Below are 19,792 nucleotides of genomic sequence, written 5' to 3' on the forward strand. Positions count from 1 at the left end.
AGGACCGTCAGGACGATTTGGGAAACTTTTCCGCCGCAGTTTAATATTTCAGTCAACGGGTCGGGAAAAAACACTTTGTGCACCTGTTAGTGTCGATTCAGAAGGAAACGGCAGACAAGCCTGTTGATAGTGGTAATCAAAGCGGAGGGAAGAACTTACGCTGACCCCCTCTGCTTAGTGAAAAGAGCTGTGTCGCCAGGCGATATCGGGGTCCTCTCCGTGCGTAAGGAACAACAGGGTGACCTTCAAGGATATTTCTGCGAAGATTGAGGGCACCACTACGGCTTTGATAGGGAAGGTTGGTAGAAGGCTCCATGTCCTTATAAAGGATGCGGATGTACTTACCACTCAGGATAAGTTCATTACGGAGTTTCAAAAAGTCACGGAGGAGTCTGTGTCTATCGAAGTTATGTCTATGCGACCGGTCTATCGTGCGACGCAGGCGATCACTGTAGCCGTGCCGCCCATCCTTGCGGATAAATTATTGGTTGATGGACGTACCCGTATTGGATGGATGGCTTGTAGGTTATGATACGTTCATCTGACGATTTTTTCTGACTTTGTTTTCGCTGCTGGAAGCCCGGCCACAGGGCCAATTCGTTTAGTGACCACTGTTACACCTGTGGTGGCCGTGGGCCGACTCAGGAGAGCCGCACAACTTGCGCGTGATCCTTACCGGCGCGGGCCTTGTTTGCGGAGTACCGTCAGAAAAGGAACGAGTATTTTCATAGAATTAGGACTTCTAAACGAGATTCCTGGCGCTCTTTTGTCCAAGAGCAAGGGAATAAAGACCCTTGGGGAGTTGTTTATCGTGTGCTTGGTCATAAACACAGAAAGGACAATCTTCTGTCGGCTCTCTCGACCCAGGACGGCGTTGTTGTTGAGAAAGATCGGGTTCTATCTCTTCTGATGGACGATCTGCTCCCCGATGATACCGAGGTTGGTGAGACCTCGTATCACCGGAGAGTTCGAGCGGCGGTTGTAAGTTTCACTACGGACTCTGTGTCTTTGGAGATTACTGAGGCGGAAGTCCGCCAGGTAATCTGTAGCCTTGCTAGAACAAAGCCCCCGGATATGATGGTATCACGGTGGAGCTCCTTGTTCGCACCCTGCCCGTAATTCTTGGCCCGTTGACTAGGGTATTCAATAGGTGTTTGTTTGCCGTTTATTTCCCGGCTTGTTGGAAGCGAGGAATTCTGAAGCTATTGTTCAAGGGTGGCGACAAGGTCCCCACCGTTAGTTCTTCTTACCGTCCTCTGACGCTCTTACCAGTTGTTGGAAAACTTTTTGAAAAGGTTCTTTACCTCCGCATTAATAGTAGGCTCACTTTAAATCACATGCTAATGGACGACCAGTATGGCTTTAGACCCGGTAAGAGTACAGAGGATGCGATTATTAGGGTCCTGAATCTGGCTTCGGGCAGCGAGTGCAAGTATGTACTCGGTGTCTTTTTGGACATATCCGGGGCATTTAATAACTTGTGGTGGCCCTCTGCCTTGTTCCAATTGCAGAAGCGTGGTTGCACGCAGGAAGAAATTAGGACTCTCTCGAGTTATTTCAGCGAGTTATTTCCTTCGTGACGGCAATTCGCAAGTAGGAAAGACCCTGTCTAAAGGATGTCCGCTGGGCAGTGTATTAGGTCCACTCGTCTGGACCATCGAGTTTGACTCTCTCATGCGGTTGCGCTTGCCTGGTGGCTGTCGCGTCGTGGCTTATGCCGACGATGGGCTGCTGCTGGTTGAGGGTAATTCGCGTGCTGAGATCGAGCTTAGAGCGGCACAGGCATGTAGGGTTTTGCGGTTGTGGAGTCTTCAGCATAAGATGGTTTTCAGTGCGGAGAAAACCACTATGATGTTCTTGAAGGGCCGTTTAGCTGCAACTCGCCATCCGCGGGTTGTGATGGACGGTCGTTCTATTAGGTATGTCACTCTTCAGAAATATCTGGGTGTTATCCTTGAGAGGCTTCTCTTCAAGGAGCACCTTCAGTATGTGGCGAAGAAGGCAATTGATGCTTTCTTCGGCGTCGGTAGAGTGGTCCATCCCGATTGGGGGTTGAATTTCCGTACCATGCGGATTCTTTATAAAGGCGTCTGTGAGGCCATTATGTTGTACGCTGCGCCCGTCTGGGCTCATCGTTTACAACACCAAAGCTATAGGGACATTATTTTACGAGCCCAGCGTCTTCTTCTGTTAGCGGTTGTCGGTGGTTACAGGACTGTCTCGCGAGAGACAGTAACTGTGATCGCAGGCATCAAACCTGCGGATATTTCGGCTACGGAACGTAGCCAGCGGTATGTTGCTAGGAAGGCTGGCCTTCTTACTACTGGGCGTATGCGTGAGATCGAAGACCAAGGTTTTGACTCTTGGCAAGATAGGTGGAACACTTCTTTGACAGGTCGTTATACGCATGATATATTCCCCGATGTTAGAGGGTTGCGAGCGATTAGCTGGGTATCCCCCAATCGGCATACCACTCAGTTGCTTTCAGGACATGGTGCATTTAGGGACAAATTGGCTAAGTTTAGGTTGGTTGATTCCGGCTTCTGTCCGGACTGTAGGGTCGATGACACTGTGGACCATGTCCTCTACATATGTCCCCGGTACGAAGCTGAACGTACCAGAGTTACTAGGGAACTCGAGAGAGTAAATTCTGTTTTGGATCTACGAGTCAACTGGAGGACTCGTAGAGAGTGGAAAATAGTTGCTGGCTTCCTTCGCTTCCTCGCCCTGAGCAGGACCGCCGAGGGAATCTAGTAGGTGATAGGAACCTGGTTGGCTAGGGACCGCCTGGGCAGTTGACTGGCCGAAGGTAGGCGCTTAGGCAGCGTGCCTCGGTTAGATGTATTGGTGGTATACATTGAATCAGGCTGTCGGCGGAGTTGCGGCCGTCGTCGGCGGGCGGAATTATTCTTGCCCTGCGGGTGCGGTCGCGCTCCGACGAGGGCATTTTGAGCGAAAGTCACTGTCGGCGGGGCTTCTCTGGGTGCTGCTTAGGTGGTACGTAGGGGAGTCTTGGCGGCAATTGCGAAAGATGGTGAATGTCACGCGGGACTCCGCGATGGCGCTGTACGGGAGTAGGCGTTTATTCTCCTCTCCCGGGCAGACCGGAACGGAGTCAGATAGAAACTCATTAGAGTATTAAGCGGGGTTCTTAAGGGAACTAGGTCTAAATTTCGATGTTAAACTTTAGTGGGAAGTTTATTGTTGAGGTTGTTAGTGCGGATCTGTGACATTCAGATAGTGGCTCTTTATAGTAGGATCTAGGCGCGGGGTCTTCTTTCCGCGGTTAGGTTTCTAGCTTAGTTCTTGAGGGCGATGTGGTAGCTGCAGGTGTCCGTTGTCTTCATTCTGAAGGCACAAACATTTAAATCTATCTCGGGGTGAATTTTTACCGATGTAGATGTCCCTTGGGGCATCTGCATCGGTGGCATCTCTGCGGGGCCTGAACTGTAAGCTGTTGTGCGCATCAGTTTGAGGGCGAGAAGAAGTCCTCCGTTAAAGCCACTGCTGGCTAGAAACGGAGGGGGTGGTGTAGCGACCGGACACGCTACGAGGTGGGTTCTTCTCCCCTCGGGGGGGGGGGGGAATCGAGATGTTACACCTGTGGTGAGATCGGTAATCTACGGAAGGACTACCGGTGAGAGGCTCGGTGTCCTTCCTCTTGGTTGCATGGACATGCACCCGGGCAGGGGATGCAAGCCTTCATCTGCGACGTGTAGATGTGGCGCCTGCTCAGTACGGATGGGTGTCTGTGGGGGACAGTCCCGTCCAAGAGAGGTGGGAGACTACGGCATTCCACCATCAATGATTGGACGGGGACTCCTTTGCAGCCCTTCTGTGAGAGGGTTATGTAAAAATGTGGTCCCGGTTTGGGATCCCCTTGGGGGTTCCCCATTAGAGGCAGGGTATTAAGACCAGAGTCCCAGTGAGGGAACCCCTTTAGGATCATCTTATTAGAGGCGTGGGATGTACTACAAGACTTGTGTTCTGCAGAGGTAGTTTGAGGCGTAGTTACCCCCACCCCCCGAATTCAGTTCTGCTTAGATGCTTGTTCTGGCTTCGGGGAGGCGGGGTAAATGAAGGTGAACAAAAAAAAAAAATATATATATATATATATATGTATAACAAAACTAGATGTAACTAAAAAAACACGGAAAACGAATAAATGACTTACAACCAAATATAGATTAACGTAAACAAAGCAAACTGTAACGAAACACAAAAACTCAATAAAAACGGAACAAAACAACTAAAAAGAACACAAAACAGCGAAAAATGGAACAACAAGACGAAAAAATTTCAAAATTATAAATAAAAAACGCAAATTATAAATAACAGCAAATACACAGAGCAAGAAAAACCCAACCCCATCTTTCTTGTTTTACTCATGTTTTTAAACCAATAAATTATAATTATATAAACATTTTCAATTGTCAGTCTCTCAATATCCTGATCGAGCCGTGAACACGTGACAGTATCATTTAATCTAAATTAAATGGGTTTTGGACCATTTTAATTTAACAGTGTCTTTAGCAACTTCTTTGAATGAGATCAAGTAATAAAATCTTAAAAAAGCAATATAAGTAAAATTTTCACATACTTTGAAAGTAAGTCATTAAACATACTATAATAATTTTTAAATATTATTAAAAAAAATTCAAGGAAAATAATTAACATATGAAAATTTACAATAATCTTCATATGTAGTACGTAGGGGGTAAAATCCTCCTGCAGATAAATTAAAAAATCTCGCTTCCAGAATTTTCTTGGTAGTTCATTTAAATTATCATTAAATATCCATGATAACAATTTTTTATCAAAATTTAAAGGTATTTAGTATTTATTTACTGAATTATTTTATTTACTTTAATATTATTTAATAATTATCAAAATAGCTATAATCAATAACATAATATTTTAAAGTTAGCAGAGAGTTGATTAATGAAGGTGTAAAACCTTCAGAGTTAATAAAGGATTAGTTTGTAACATAAGACGTGCGGTAGAAAACCTCTGTTTCAAATCAAGACAATAAAGCTACGTCATAGCAATATGTTTAATAGAATGCATTAGTAGTAACAGAAGATTGTAATACAATACTCTTTGCTAACATTAAAGTTAAATTGCTTTTGTTATTGAAAGTTACTTTATCCTTTCTTATTATTATCAAATAACAACTTATAGAAATGTAATAGTTTTCATCAAGAGTTGAATTTATTAATTGGCTTTATATTAAACTGATTTACATATCAAGAAAATTTAGGTAATAAAATAAAAGATTTATTTTCCTTCTTATCACTTTTACTTTTCCTGTATTATTTTATATATAATAGAAGAAAAACTATTGTAGAGTTTATGTTTTTAGAAGACAGTATACTTTTTTCAGACCCTAAATAATTTACAATTATAATGATTTTATCATAACTTTTTTGTGATCATTGTGTTATATATTTGAATGTAATCTATAGTATACTAAACTAAGAACATATTTTCATGTGTTCCCCTAATATACGATTTCGTTTTAAAAAAATTACTACTTAAGAAAAAAGTCAGTATCTTTAAAACTAATCAACCTATCTTCTTAAAAATTATTGTCTAATGGAAGATAAATTCAATCTTATGATTTATAAGAGGAAGAGTTGCATAAAATTTATTTAAGTTTTATATAGGCAAAAAAACCCGTTTATTTTTTATGATTTATAAAATTTTAAACACTGGAAAAATTAAATTAGCTTCAATCTATAACAGATAAATTACTTGTTATAATTACATTACACCTGAAAATATGAACACTTAGAGAAATTATGATAAAGCTATCATTGTTCTTATTTGTCTTGCGTGATAAACCGGGTAAAAATAAAACTGACTGGAAACTATACTTCTAAAAGTTTACTTTTCTTATTTCAACTAGGTAGGACAGTCCTGCTCCATAAGTAATAACTTCATCTTACCTTGTTTTTTCTCCTGCTTTTAAATATTTAATGTGTAATCTCTTCTTTCATGAAATTCAGATGATTTTATCGATACAATTTTCTGTTTTCATCTGTAGTCTTTTACCTATCCCACAACATACGTTGGCGTTGTTGAAGAAATAGTAAATTATTGTATCAATTTAAAAACAAGTTTGTAAATAAAATTAAATCTTTCTGCTTCTTTCGCAGATATTCCACCAATAACTTTATTACAGGTACTTCATGATTTATAATACAGCCTTTAAACAGAGGTAGCTAAACTGTTATTTACCTTGGCTTTTTACGTCATTACCTTTGAGATAGTAATGTAATAAATTGGTACAGTATCTTTCAAAAAAAAAAAAAAATCCCTTTAAAGCAAAAAAAAATTGTTGTACTAGTAACTTAGTTGTATGAAATTTACAGAAACATTGATTATATTATATATATATATATATATATATATATATATATATATATATATATATATATATATAATATAATTATGTACTATAATATTACATAATAATTTGATAGATATATATATTATAACTTAAAATATTCTATTGTAAAAAAGCCTTGTACATAATACATTGTGCCACATGTACATGTAACTGGCTGAATTTTAATTGTTTATAAAAATTGAAAACAAATGAGAAAAATGATTAATTTCTTTTTTCTTTCGTTTATATGATTGAATCTGCTCTTACAATTTTCTAACCCCAATAATTAAAAAATTCTGTGTATATATGAATGAATATATCTGGGTGTATTTATTATTTTTCTGTATAGTAGCTTTAGAGCTACGCTTCAAGATGAAAAGTATGGTAATCATTCAAAAAATCGAGTATGGGTTTTGTTTTCATTTTTCAACGTTTCATGACCTAGAAACTCAACAAAAGAAAATGGGGGTAGATAGATTTTTGGGGATTTTCTCGAAATTTTGTTCATAAACGCATTATATTAATCTCATTACATGCGTTCATACAAATCTTAATATTTTTAAACAAATTTTACCTCAAAATGCCTCCTTTTCCTAAAAATTGAAAACTGTATTTTTTTTACTGCATATTTTTTAACCATTTTTTTTTCTCCCTAGACATAATAATAACGTTAATGTTAATGTTAATTTTATTCTTCATTGGTTTTAGCTGAAATTTTACTCATACTATTAAAAGTATAGTTTTTGTGCCTATTTTTCTCAATTTTATAGGTCATATTTTGTATAAAGCCACTAAATTTTCCCCTTAATTTGGGACATAAGAATTACAATCCGGCATAATTTTACCGAAGTGCAGAAATCAGAGCAAAATGTTTTGACATTCTTTAAAGAAGCTTTTCGAAACATATGTTCATACACCTGTTTTAATGAACTTTTTTTTTATCTTTTATCAGTAGAACGTCCTGAAAGTTTGTTACATTCTTCGAGAATCAATCTGTATTTGGCTACATATCTTTATGCTATAATAATACAATAGTAATTAATGATGAAGTTATAAAAGTATCTAAGACACATATATTTAAAAAAAAAACGTTATCTAAAAAAATATGCAGAAATTCCAGTAGAAACAGAAGAGTAACAATCTGTACAAAATAAAAATAATCATTGCATGTAATGTAATCCCTTTTGCTAAAGAGTATGACTGGAATATAAATAAATAAAGTTACAAAATGAACTGAGAACCTCCGTTTTTTTTTTTGTTTTTTTTTTAAAGGTTTTAAAAACAATAAAAACAAAAGAAATAGATTTTATTATTCTCCTAGTCCCTTACATTTGATTAGAAGAATAATTGACATGAATTCAAGATAAATATTCAATCGTTTTATTTTTTGTTTAGTTCAAAATAGATTTTTGTACACACTGAAATTAAAAATATGAAGAGATTACATAAATAATAAAAACCAAAGAAATGGTTGATTTAATTGGTTCAACTTGTAAAAATGTAAATAAGGTGTGTATCTTCAGCAAATACAGAATGTTTTAATCATGATGAGTTTTTTTTAGAATCAAAATTCATTTATTTAAACAATATAATATTGAATATTCATCAATAATTCCGAATATTTATAAATGGATTATTTAATTACATTAGAATCACGTGCAGTATTTGCGTTACAGCTTCATTAATTAATTCAATATAATGCTTAAAGAATTTAGCACAAATAATACTTCTTTCTTTGTCAGAAACTAAAGGTATAAGAAGAACAAGATAAAATTTTCGATTGCACTTTAATTTTAATATAAAAGTATTAAAGTTTAATTTTATAATAAGCTAAGTTACATTCAATAAATTTCTGAAATTATATTCCAGAGTTTAAAAGGTTGCAATATCATTATTATAATATTAATATTGATTTTATAAGTAAATATTTTATAGTTACATTTTTTCTTGTTGAAATCAATACCAGGAAAACTGAAGATAGTAGAAATAAATTAAAATAGAGGAGATAATAAAAAACAATAGTTATAAATTAACAGATTTTTAAACAATATATAGGCTTAAAAACAACATTTGAAAATTTAAGTTTTAAAAATTAAATTTATTTAATATTTTCCACATTAAAAGTACTTTAGAGAAGGATTACACAGTTGAACAAACAAAAGTAAATGTAGTAAATGGTCATGAGTGCGCGCATGTGTGTGTGTGTGTGTGTGTACGGTTGGGTTTTTTATTGTGTAGGTGTCAGAAGGTGAGTATGTAGTGTAAGAATAAGTGTGTAGAGTATACAGTACAGCATTTGTTTTAACAAAAAAAAAATTGTTAATGTAAAATCGATATCTCCAATTGACTTTACCAATATCCTGAACCTAAGTCACAAACTTCAATCGTCTAATAAAATGAGGTACCGATCAAAGGATTCGGAATTATGAAATAGCGAATTATAATTAAAAATTTTGAACTGAAATTTGGGTGAACTTAATGGTTTTGCTGCCTAGTTATTCGCATATTGTTTGTGTGTTGTAAAGAGAAAAGTGAATGTAAGAGAAAAATCACAACAAAAATAAATGGGTTCTGGACATTTTTTACAGCATTATAAAAATTAACAGAAATATTTAAAATCTAAAAATAAATGATGAAAATTAGAATAATTCAGAAAAACAAATTGCATTGGTCACCAATACTTTTAGTTGAATTTTTAAATAAAATACAATTTCAGGCCACTTATTAATTTCTCTGATGTTTGATATTTAGAATGAAGTAATCAAAGCTGAATCCACCATGGTATGTAATACCGCTTTACTCCGCTCTCTACCGAGTCGAGTCCGCTTTTAATGCACCTACATATGTGATATATATATATATATATATATATATATATATATATTGTTTTAATCGTTTTGTCGCAATCTTTAAAGCAATATATTTGTCTTACTATATATCGCTTTTGTGACATGAGTAATATGCCTGAAATGTAAGTGATATTATTCAGTATTGTTGTTTATGAAAATAATTGTGTATATAATATAACCAGTTAACAACTGATGGTGATTAGAGAAAGAATTTTGCTTGAAGAGCACCATATGGAGGACCTAGCAAGCAGATATCCAGTCGAACGTTTGACTTGTAACCAACTGAAAAACAGTTAAGATCTTACTTTCACTAATAAGCCTAGAGTAGTTTGCTTGCTATTCTAAGTAATGACTACGCCATTCTCTAAAGTAATTCATGCATCAGTATCTCGTCGCCTGCATTCTGACATAGGTTGGTTATTGCTTTCAACATACATAGATTACGCATACAAATAATTATTGTATATTGAGTGTATTACGAAGTTCTCCCGGGACTTTCACAATCTATTCTACTCGTGATAATAATGGAAAAAGTTCATAAGAACACAATCCTAAAATGTTTCGTTTGCGAGTTACGGCTAGTGAAAGATTTCGCTCGAATTTCAGCTACCCCGATAAAATGAGGTCGTACTGAAAATTTTAGAATGTTAATTAAGAAACAAAATTAGTGATTTCTTATGGCTTTTGATCTGAAAAATCGAATAAAATAGGTAATAAACACATAAAACTTTTAAACAGAATTTTATTCTGAATAAAATGGTGTAAGATAAGTTGAATAAAATAAAGAAAGATTAGAAAAATTGGAATTTTATTTAATAAAATTACATCACAACATTTCTCAGAAAAGTACTTATTTAATGTAAACAAAAGCCAAATTTGTAAAAATAAGATCTATTGTAAAAAATTCCTGATAAAAAATTTAAAAAAAAACAAACTGGAAATTACACAGCTGTAAAATAACAATAAATAAATAGAAATTACTTAGATAATAATTATTTTATTAATGACAGAAATACAATTAAATATTTGAAAAATCATTCATATCATTTTTATTCATTATTCATATGTAATTTTGTAAAGTACATTAATATATCGGGTACTGTGAACTGTGTTGTCGTTTTGCGAAGGTTTTCTGTGGATTTTAATTGGAACGTGATTGAACTAATGCCGTACTTACTTACAATAGAGGAATACGTTGATATGGTACTCAATTTGGGTGTGTGTATTGGTAATGTTACAGCTGCTGCAGTAGAATAAGGAATACTTTTTCCGAATTGCAGGATTCCCGATCGCAAAACAATTAGCACGACTTTTCGCAATCTTCGGGAAACAGGTTCACCACATAGTACTTTTACCAGCTGCAAACGAACTGTCTAACACGACGCTGTTATTGATGAAATTATTATCGATGCAGATCAGCGCAGTGCAGGTGTCAGTACATTTTTTGCATTATTTCCACGTGTAAAATAGATAATGAAAGTCCCGTGAGAACATCGTGATATAGTCGATGTACATTTAAAATAAAGACCCGGTTACTTTCTTTTCAGTTCTTTTATTTGCAATCAATTTATAATTTTATCAAACCGGTTAGATAATATGTATATAACTCATATCTTAGTTGTGTAAAATAGGTTTATTAACATTTTCTATGTCATTGTAGTGCAGATGATTAGTGCCAGCCTTCCGGTGCGAGACTTAGTAGTTCGAGCCGGACAAGTTATATTTTAATTTAAGAGTCCTTCAATACAATCCCCGGCCACTATTCTATCGGTAGATCTCAATTTACTGCACATCCTGGCCTGGTGATCCATTATACGAACAAGAGACGCAGCTGCTTATGGAGATCGCAAATCAAAAAAGCTACGTTAGAAGTCTGGAGATTTCTGGAATATTTTACTAATCATTAAAAAAAGTTACTAATTGGGATTACAAAATAAATAAATAATAAGCAAATAAAAAATTAATAAAACTGTTATCTCTCTTCACTCTATGTTTTGCATGTTCTTAAATAAAAAATAATAAACGTTAAAATATAATGAAATCGCTGAAGGCAAATTTAATCAAAACTGCTTTTAAATAAAGTAGCTAATTCAATCTACCTGTTGCCTACAGCAGCCATTAACAGCGTTTTGGTTTTTATTGATAAAAAGTTAGTAAAAGTAACGCTAAAGCATATTTATTTATAATATTCTCGGATTGATTAAACACCAAACAAAAAGAAAAATATTTTTAGTCTATCAAGATTTTTCATTAAAATGATTAAGACATTTAAATGAATTTTATTACAGTACTATACAAAATTATTTGTGAATTATGTTAAGTAGCAGAATATACTACTTAAACACTTTTTTTCAAGAAAATAACTTTTTCCTTTAAAAAGAATTGCGTTTCATAAATCAATTTTATCAACAATTCACAAGGAGGCGGTGAAATCCATAACAGATTTTTTCTGTTGTTGACAGTAATATTAGGTAATTTTTTTTTTTCTAAATGAAACCAAACTTTTTCTGAAATCTATTGGGTTTGAAGAAATTTGTCAGGGAGGTTTTCCCATAAACGACAAAAATTAAAACTTAAAAGGCTTTTCCCAAGAATTTTTATAAAGTAAACATAATATTTATTATCCCGGTAATAGACCAAAATCTGCAAAAATATTTATTAAATTTTGCATGAACTTTTCTAAATTTAGAATCTAAGTTTTTTAAGTCAGCAAAGTAATAAACATATATTAAAAATATTAATTACATTACTATAACATAATTTCTATCACCAGTATTAATTCACTTATTCTTTTTATGTTACAGATGAGTTTCGTGGAAAAGTTGTTTGTGAAAATGAAGTTCTTCAACTACAATGTAACCCAAACTCAAGATTAGCTATCTATTCTGCTAGTTATGGGCGAACAGAGTACGAAAGCATACGGTGTCCTCAACCTCAAGGTGTGAGAGAAGAATGTAAGTCGATACAATTTTTACTAATAGATTGAGATCTTTTTAGTACACATTTCATTCTTACAAAAGTTTGTAAATGATTACTTCAAATATATGTATTTTTTTTTTTGTTTTAAGATTCCCAGTGGCCATAAATACCAAAATTTGGTAAAAACATTATTTATTCATGTATGTGTTTACGGGCTTTAGTTTGGCCTTGTATCTCAGGAATAGTTTATTCCATTATAATTAAATTTGATGTTGTGGGTTGTGTTTAAGGCGATTGATTTTATTTTTAATAATTTAGTTATTTTAATTTTTTTTGTGGAAAACGAAAGAGAAATGAAGAAATATTGCAAGTATTCTCTCTCTCAAAGGGAAATAGACAATATAAAAATTATATTCATATGTGTTTTTGAAACAATTATTTGTTTCAAACTACTATTTGAAACAAAAACTATTTGAAACAAAATAATATTATTAAGCTGTCTAGGAAAATAGTTACAAATAAAATATTGAATAAATTCTAACACACTCCTAGAAAACTGTAAATTATTTTTGCAGCTGATGGTTTTAGATTAAATTTAATAATAATCTTTAAATTGATGTTTTTTATTTTTTTGAAATCTTTCTACCTTTTTATTGTTTTCTTCTGCAGTTCTATCACACGCATAGTTTTATAATTTTTTAAATAATATGCTGAATAATGAAATCCTTGTAGTTTTATTTGATTGTAGATGATTCCCAATACGTGATTTGTAAAGGCATTTTATGTAAGTCTTTCCCAACAGTTAACCAATAAAGGTTAACACATCTATAAAGTTAATACATTTATAAAAGATTATTTTTCAAAAATTCCAGTTTTGTTCATCTGATGTAATATTCAGAGTGAAAATTCCCCACCTCTTCACCACTGGAATAATAATTTGTCATCAATAATAAAAATTAATCATAGCTAAACTGATTACAGGTTTGATCATTTTTAGTACAACTATTAAATCATTTTTATCATCACTAAATATACAACTATGATTGCCATTACTCCATGAAAAGGATGATAAATTACACACATTCAACAAAAAACAAATTCCCATATTAATAAAATGTCATTCTTTTAGTTGCACTTGCAAACTTGTGTTATATGTAATTACCAGATATACTCCTAACACAATTAAAACTTATTTTTCTAAAATCTTGAAGTATTTAATTAATATAATTTTAGACTCAAAATTATCTTTATACAACTAGTAAGAATTAAGGAAGCTGAATTAATACGCTTTCATGATATTTTATTAAACTCCAAGGGAGTTTCCTAGTATTTACTGTTTACATAAGAGAAAGTTTCTCAGAATTTTGTGGGATAGTTTATCAGTGAATAATACTGTACTCACTTTACCATGTCTTTTGGAATAAAGACAAAATAATCAGACATATCCAGGTTATTAAAAGTATATACACAATTTAATAACTGTCTGTACTATATTTCTTTTCAAGCATTTATTAATATTAATTTATCCATTCTCTTCAACTTACTTAATTATTTTAATTCATATTAACTAATTTCATTTCTTCCCTTGAAAAGCATTTTCATAACTATTACTGCCTCATCAGATTGGTTTTGATTGAAAAGTTATTTCAAAAATATAAAGAAAAAACATGTCTTCTTATAGTCATTTAATTTAGTGATTCAGATTTAACTAAATGCAAGAGATTAATGAATCAGTTTTATCAAATGAATACAGATATCCCTATTTTGTTACTTTCCTGGCATCATAGCTCTAGAACTATGCTGCAAGAAGGAAAGTATGGTAATTAGTCAAAAAATGGGGTATAGATTTTTTGCATTTGTCAACGTTTCATGACCAAGGATCCCAAAAAAGTGGGGGGGGGGGGGGTTGTAATGTTCATATGTACATACAAATAATTTATATGTATGTATGTGTGTTAACAGTGTGAAGCTTAATAACTTTTGGCTTGATAAACCGATTTTGTACAAAGATTAGTGAATATGAAGTAAATTGGTAAAATTTTGGGGTTAATATCATCAAGGGGGGAGGGTAGATAGTTTTTTGGGGTCTTTTCTCTAATGGTTGTAAACATAAACTTCGTCTATATTAAGCTCAGCACATGTGTAAAAGCTTATCTTACCATTTAAAAAAAAAATTTGGCTTGAAATTTTCCTCTTCCTAAAAAATCGAAGAAAGCTAATTTTTTATTTATTGCATATTTTTTAACCAACTTCCTTTTTCTTTACCCTTTTCTACCTATAGTAGTGCAAGTGACCCAATAAAAAATGGAATTGTGGGGGCAATACTGGGGATGGGAGATCTGATGAAATTTTAATATATTAATTTCTTAAATTTTTTAAAACTTTTTTTATGTAAACTTTTAATAATAATGTTACTATGAGATTTCATCATAATTCACCTCTCCCCCAAAACAGAAATCGTAAGTAACTTCTTTTGGTTGTAAATTTTTCTGTAGAATCTTTTTAATTTTTTTCCATTTAACACAGTAAACATAGAAAATTGAAAACGTTTCTTAGATGTTAATCTTGAAGGGGGAGTACAAATAATAAAAAATACAGATTTTTTTTTAACTTTTGAAATTTTTTTGGTTTTTTCTTAAACAATAATGATAATTTTACAATAAAACTTCATCATAAAATACCCGTACCCAAAAAAAAATCTTATATAAATATTTTACGTATCATTATTTTTACACTATGTAAGAACAAATAATCAATACCTGGAAAGTTTACAACTTTGTTGACAGCTTTGCTTTTAGTTCCTACTTATTCTATAAACAAATTGGAAAGCATTGATGAAGTTTTCCTCGTCACATCTTGCTTTTTTCGTCTCTTATTATATTTGAAAAAATATAGATTTATTTGTTTTTAAATTAGAATTCATCTGTTGATAAAGTAATTACCTCTCGAAAGAAATAATGAATTATGAATATTTAAAGAAGAAATTTTAATAATACCTTCTTAATTCTTATTTTATTATATTTAAAGGCTAAATTTTCAAATTAAAACATTATTTTTCTGATAATTTGAGGTTTATTTTTTGTAACTATAAAATATATTGTTTTTGGAAATAGATGAGTAGTTTCTTATTTTATAATTTTTATTAATATTAATTACTATTAATATTGTTAATGAGTATTTTAATATAAGTAAATTTGTGTACAATTTTATTTTAATTAAAAACATTTAAAACAATCACTCAAGGTTGTTTTATTTTATATAAATGAAAATTTCAGCTTTGAATTGTAAAGTTTCTTTTTAGAAATATACTGAACAATCATTCCTGGACTGTATAGAATATTTTTAATTATTCTTTCCTTAAATCTAAGATATTTATTTGAAAATATTTATCTTTTTTTCTTTATTTCTTTAGAAACCCAGTTTTATTAAAAAAAAAAAAAGTAAAAAATAAATAATAGCTTTTATCTTAACTTATAATGTCGTGACAAACTATAGTCGGTTTAAAAATAAACAGAACAGAATTTTTTAGATAACAAGGAAATAGCCTATTTAAAAAATTTATTGCTTTTCTTTAACGTAACCATAATTACATTATTGTTTTTCTTAAAAGAAAATAAATTCCTTTTTTCAATTTTTAATTATCAGCAGTTTCTTTTAATAACACTTAATTATAAGATCGTAAATATTAATTTTAATACAATTACAAAATAACTTGCGATTACTGACAAATTAATGTAATATCATAATTAAAGTTATTTACAAATATAATGAATAAAATTATATCTAAAAATGTAACTCATTCATAACAATGGCACTTACGAAATACATAATTGTAGTTTTATAAATTCATTAATAACATATGAATAAAATCTACTGTGTAAAAATAATTACATTTACGGAAGAAATGTGATTAATAAGTATTGATTAAAATCTTGTCTTTATTATAAATAATGTCTATAGTTTATTGAAGGATATGAAATATGGAAATTTCAACTTACTTTTGAGACCTATATATGCACACTTTAATGTACCACAAAAGCTTTGCATCTCAATTGTTTAACTACGAAAAAAATGTTAAAATATCAACAAGGATAATTTACGAAATTTTTTGTATTATTTTCTTCAAAAACATTTCCGAATGAATACTGTAAGGGCGGAATAAAATGTATATATGTATATATTTTAGTACAATTTACCTTTTTAAAAAATTTTTTCTTTGAATATACTGGTAAATTAAAACAATGTTTTAAGGTATAAGATAGCTTCAATTTTGATCTTGATCAAATACTCTAAAATTGATATATTAGTTTAAATATACAAAAAAATTTCCTACTCAAACAATAAATAATTAAACGATATGCTTCGCTAATACATTTCAAGCTCAAAGGAAGCATGAGTAGAAAGAGATTGAATCATAGAATTTTACTAAAAGTTTTACTAAGAACATTTCGTTTTTTAAACAGAATTTTAAAATATTTTTTGTGCGTGTAATAGAAACTATAACATTAATATATTTTGGTTGAGAAATTATCAAAGAATAAAAATTTTATCACGGACTAATAACACAATGTTTAAAAGATAGAATCATGTATAAAAATCGTTTCAGTTAAAAAGAAATGTAATACACACAGTCAACTTAAGATATTATCATCAATAAATTTATAAGTTTGACAGAGTAGAATGATTGGCATTATATTCAAGAAATAATTCAGGTTTTATTATTACATAATAAAGCTTTACTTAATGTTAGTTTATCACAGCCACTTAAATCTTAGATCTAAGTATGGACTTGCGTTTGGAGGAGAATACAATTCTCTTACTCATAGTTCAGCACCATGTATAGGTCTTACCTCCTTGTTGTACAAGATGTAGAATGATGGGAAAGGATGATGTAGCATTATCAATCATGTATGCTGGCTAATAAGACATTACACCAGTAATGTTGGTGGATTATTATATCTAGCCTACAATCGTAAGCCAAAAGTAACGACTATAGAATTGTTTTACGTTTTTTTTTTTTAATTTATGTTTTCAGTGCTGTATAACTTAGCCTGAAGGAACCTACACTGCAGGAAATAAAGAAAAACAGTTTAAGAAAATAAGTATTGTTGACATAAAATTGTTGACATATTGTTGACATCACTATAAAATTCACTGAAACCTCCCAGTTTATTGTGGAAATTTTTCAACTTATGAAAACTGCTAAGCCTGAAGTAGGTTCCTGATCTTCAAATCACAGCTGAAAGGCCACCATACCACGAAGGTCACACTAATCAAACTTGTAAAGAGGAAGAAGAGTCGCTCATGAAAAAACTTAAAAATAATCTATTTTCAGTTTTTTACGTTAAAATACAGTTTGAAATTACCTCTTTAAAATTATTGAAGTCTTATAAAATGTTAAGTATATATAAATCTTACCAAAGATACTGAGATGATTTTATCCGCTTTCAGTTTTTTTGCCTTCGATGTTAACAATCAATCTTGTTTTTGTTATTTGTAAATCGTAAGTTGTTTGTTGATAGTAATTCTTATGATGTTTGTATGATTAAAAAACTACAACACATAGGGATCATCCAAAACAGATTAGCACAAGATCGTGAACTTCAGAACTAAGAGATGCAAAACCCATTCTTGAGGATGTTAAGAATTGTTCAAGAATGTCTCTATAAACATCCAGAACTCATTCACCTGCCTCTTGTAATAATTAAACGTATAAAGAACGTCCGACAGACAAAGCCAAAAATCCTAATGGGAGCATCGGTAATTGTCCCTGGTCTATTACAACAAAGAAACATTTTGCTTCTTTCGAAAGATTGAGATTAAGCTTTTTGAAGTTGTCAGTACCTTTAATAAAGGCACTGGATCAAAATGTGAAATGTTTCGCGAATGGAATTGGATCCTTTAAAGAATTTAATACTCTCTACAAAAACGTTTGACGTATGGAGGGTTGAAATATTTGTTAAAGAGATTCAGGAAAAGCGAGGAGGAAAAAATATTTAATTCAAACAGATGTAAAGAAGAGGAGGCTCCACTTTTATGTCCCAAGACAGTTTGAATGTAAGTCAGATTACATTATTAACCTTTATCACTTATTTACCGAAAATTTCATCTTTTTTTTAACTTCATGTCATTTACTCAGAATCAAATTTTTTGCAATTTTTATTTAAAACTTTTGTGTCTAAATACCCATTTAATAAAGTTATTTTACGTCAAACATAAAGTAGTATATTTTTCGACCCCAATTTTTTGAATTTTATCCCAGATTATTAATAAATTACTAAATATACAGTTTTGGAACCTATTTTCCTCAATCTTTTAGGTCATATTTCATATAAAATCACTATATTTTCCGCTTTATTTTTAATTAGTCCGGTTTAATTTTACCGAAGGCGCAGAAATCAGGCCGAAATCTTTCGCCAACCGACACTTGCTAACGTAAGGTTTCCGAACCTACAGTATATTTATATAAACTTTCTTATTTATTTTCATCAAAAGAATAAATCCTGAAAGTTTGTTACATTCTTCGTGAATCACTTTTTATATGTTAGAAACTGAATAAAAAATATTTTTCAGCTTTTTTGTTGAACGTTAAAATAACTTTTTTTAAATCACTGAAAGAATAAAAATGTAAATAAGTGCGTATGGTATAACGGGTATAACGTAGAAGGTCAAAATATTAATATAAAATAAACAGAATTAATATATCTGAAATGGTTGCTGAAAAAAGTCCAAACAATAGACTGGAAAGAATAGAGTGCAGTATCCCAAAATATTTTAACGACTGTTTATAAAAATATGACAATCTTAAATCTTGGTTGATTTAAACTGCGATATCGTTATTGTCAATGAGCCATTTTTAGTAATCAAAGGTAATGTGAAAATTGATTTCAGCTAATCATTTAATTATCTGCAAAGCTTACCGGTGTAATAATAATTCATAGTACTCTCAAAAACATTTTTATGGATAGATGTGTTGGTGTTTGACTGTTATCAGAATTCTTTCAGTTGTGGTAAAAAAAAATTTGAATGTTGAAGATAAAGTTCGGGAATGCTTTATTATCAACCAACGAACTCATGGATATTTATAAAAAGATGTTTAAATTTTTTTTATACATTTTTTTTTTGTTTTTCTACAGATATTATTTATGTTTTAAAAAACAGATAAATTACTGGATAGATTTATTAGAAATAACATCCGAGACAAATAATGAACAATTTACACCACTTATAAAACGCGGAGATAGACAAGGATACTGGGACTACTTCACCAACTTCTGAAATAACTAACTTACATCACATGCATAAGATTTAATTCTTCTGTTGAATAAAAATTGTAATATCAGTTATCGTGCACAACAAATATTATGTCTTGTAATAAAATTCAAGAATGATTTTAGATAGGAATTTATATTGTATCTTATACGCAAATCATAAAATGCTGTGGAATTTTTTCCCACTTTCAGTTATACAAGCGATTTGATTTTCAAAATACGTACCTTTGAAACAAATACATCATTGCTTCCGTTTTTTAATATGTATATTCCGTATTTACATTAACAAAACTTTAATTATTTACCATATTTTTACAACGGATATTTGTATGATTATATTGAGTCATTCAACCCAAACGCTG

The 19,792-nt window shown here is 31.3% G+C and overlaps 1 protein-coding gene across 1 annotated transcript in view; it reads left to right on the top strand.

The window, feature by feature from the left end:
• The window catches only part of LOC142320938 (protein eva-1 homolog C-like), a 718,303-nt gene that overhangs the window by 670,188 nt on the left and 28,323 nt on the right, over window positions 1–19,792 (top strand). The window contains exon 5 of the mRNA XM_075358924.1: window positions 12,045–12,194. Within this exon, the coding sequence (XP_075215039.1) occupies window positions 12,045–12,194 (150 nt within the window). The remainder of the gene's footprint in view (window positions 1–12,044; window positions 12,195–19,792) is intronic.

The sequence above is a fragment of the Lycorma delicatula genome, chromosome 3, assembly GCF_047948215.1.
Source record: "Lycorma delicatula isolate Av1 chromosome 3, ASM4794821v1, whole genome shotgun sequence".
Lineage (NCBI taxonomy): Eukaryota > Metazoa > Arthropoda > Insecta > Hemiptera > Fulgoridae > Lycorma > Lycorma delicatula.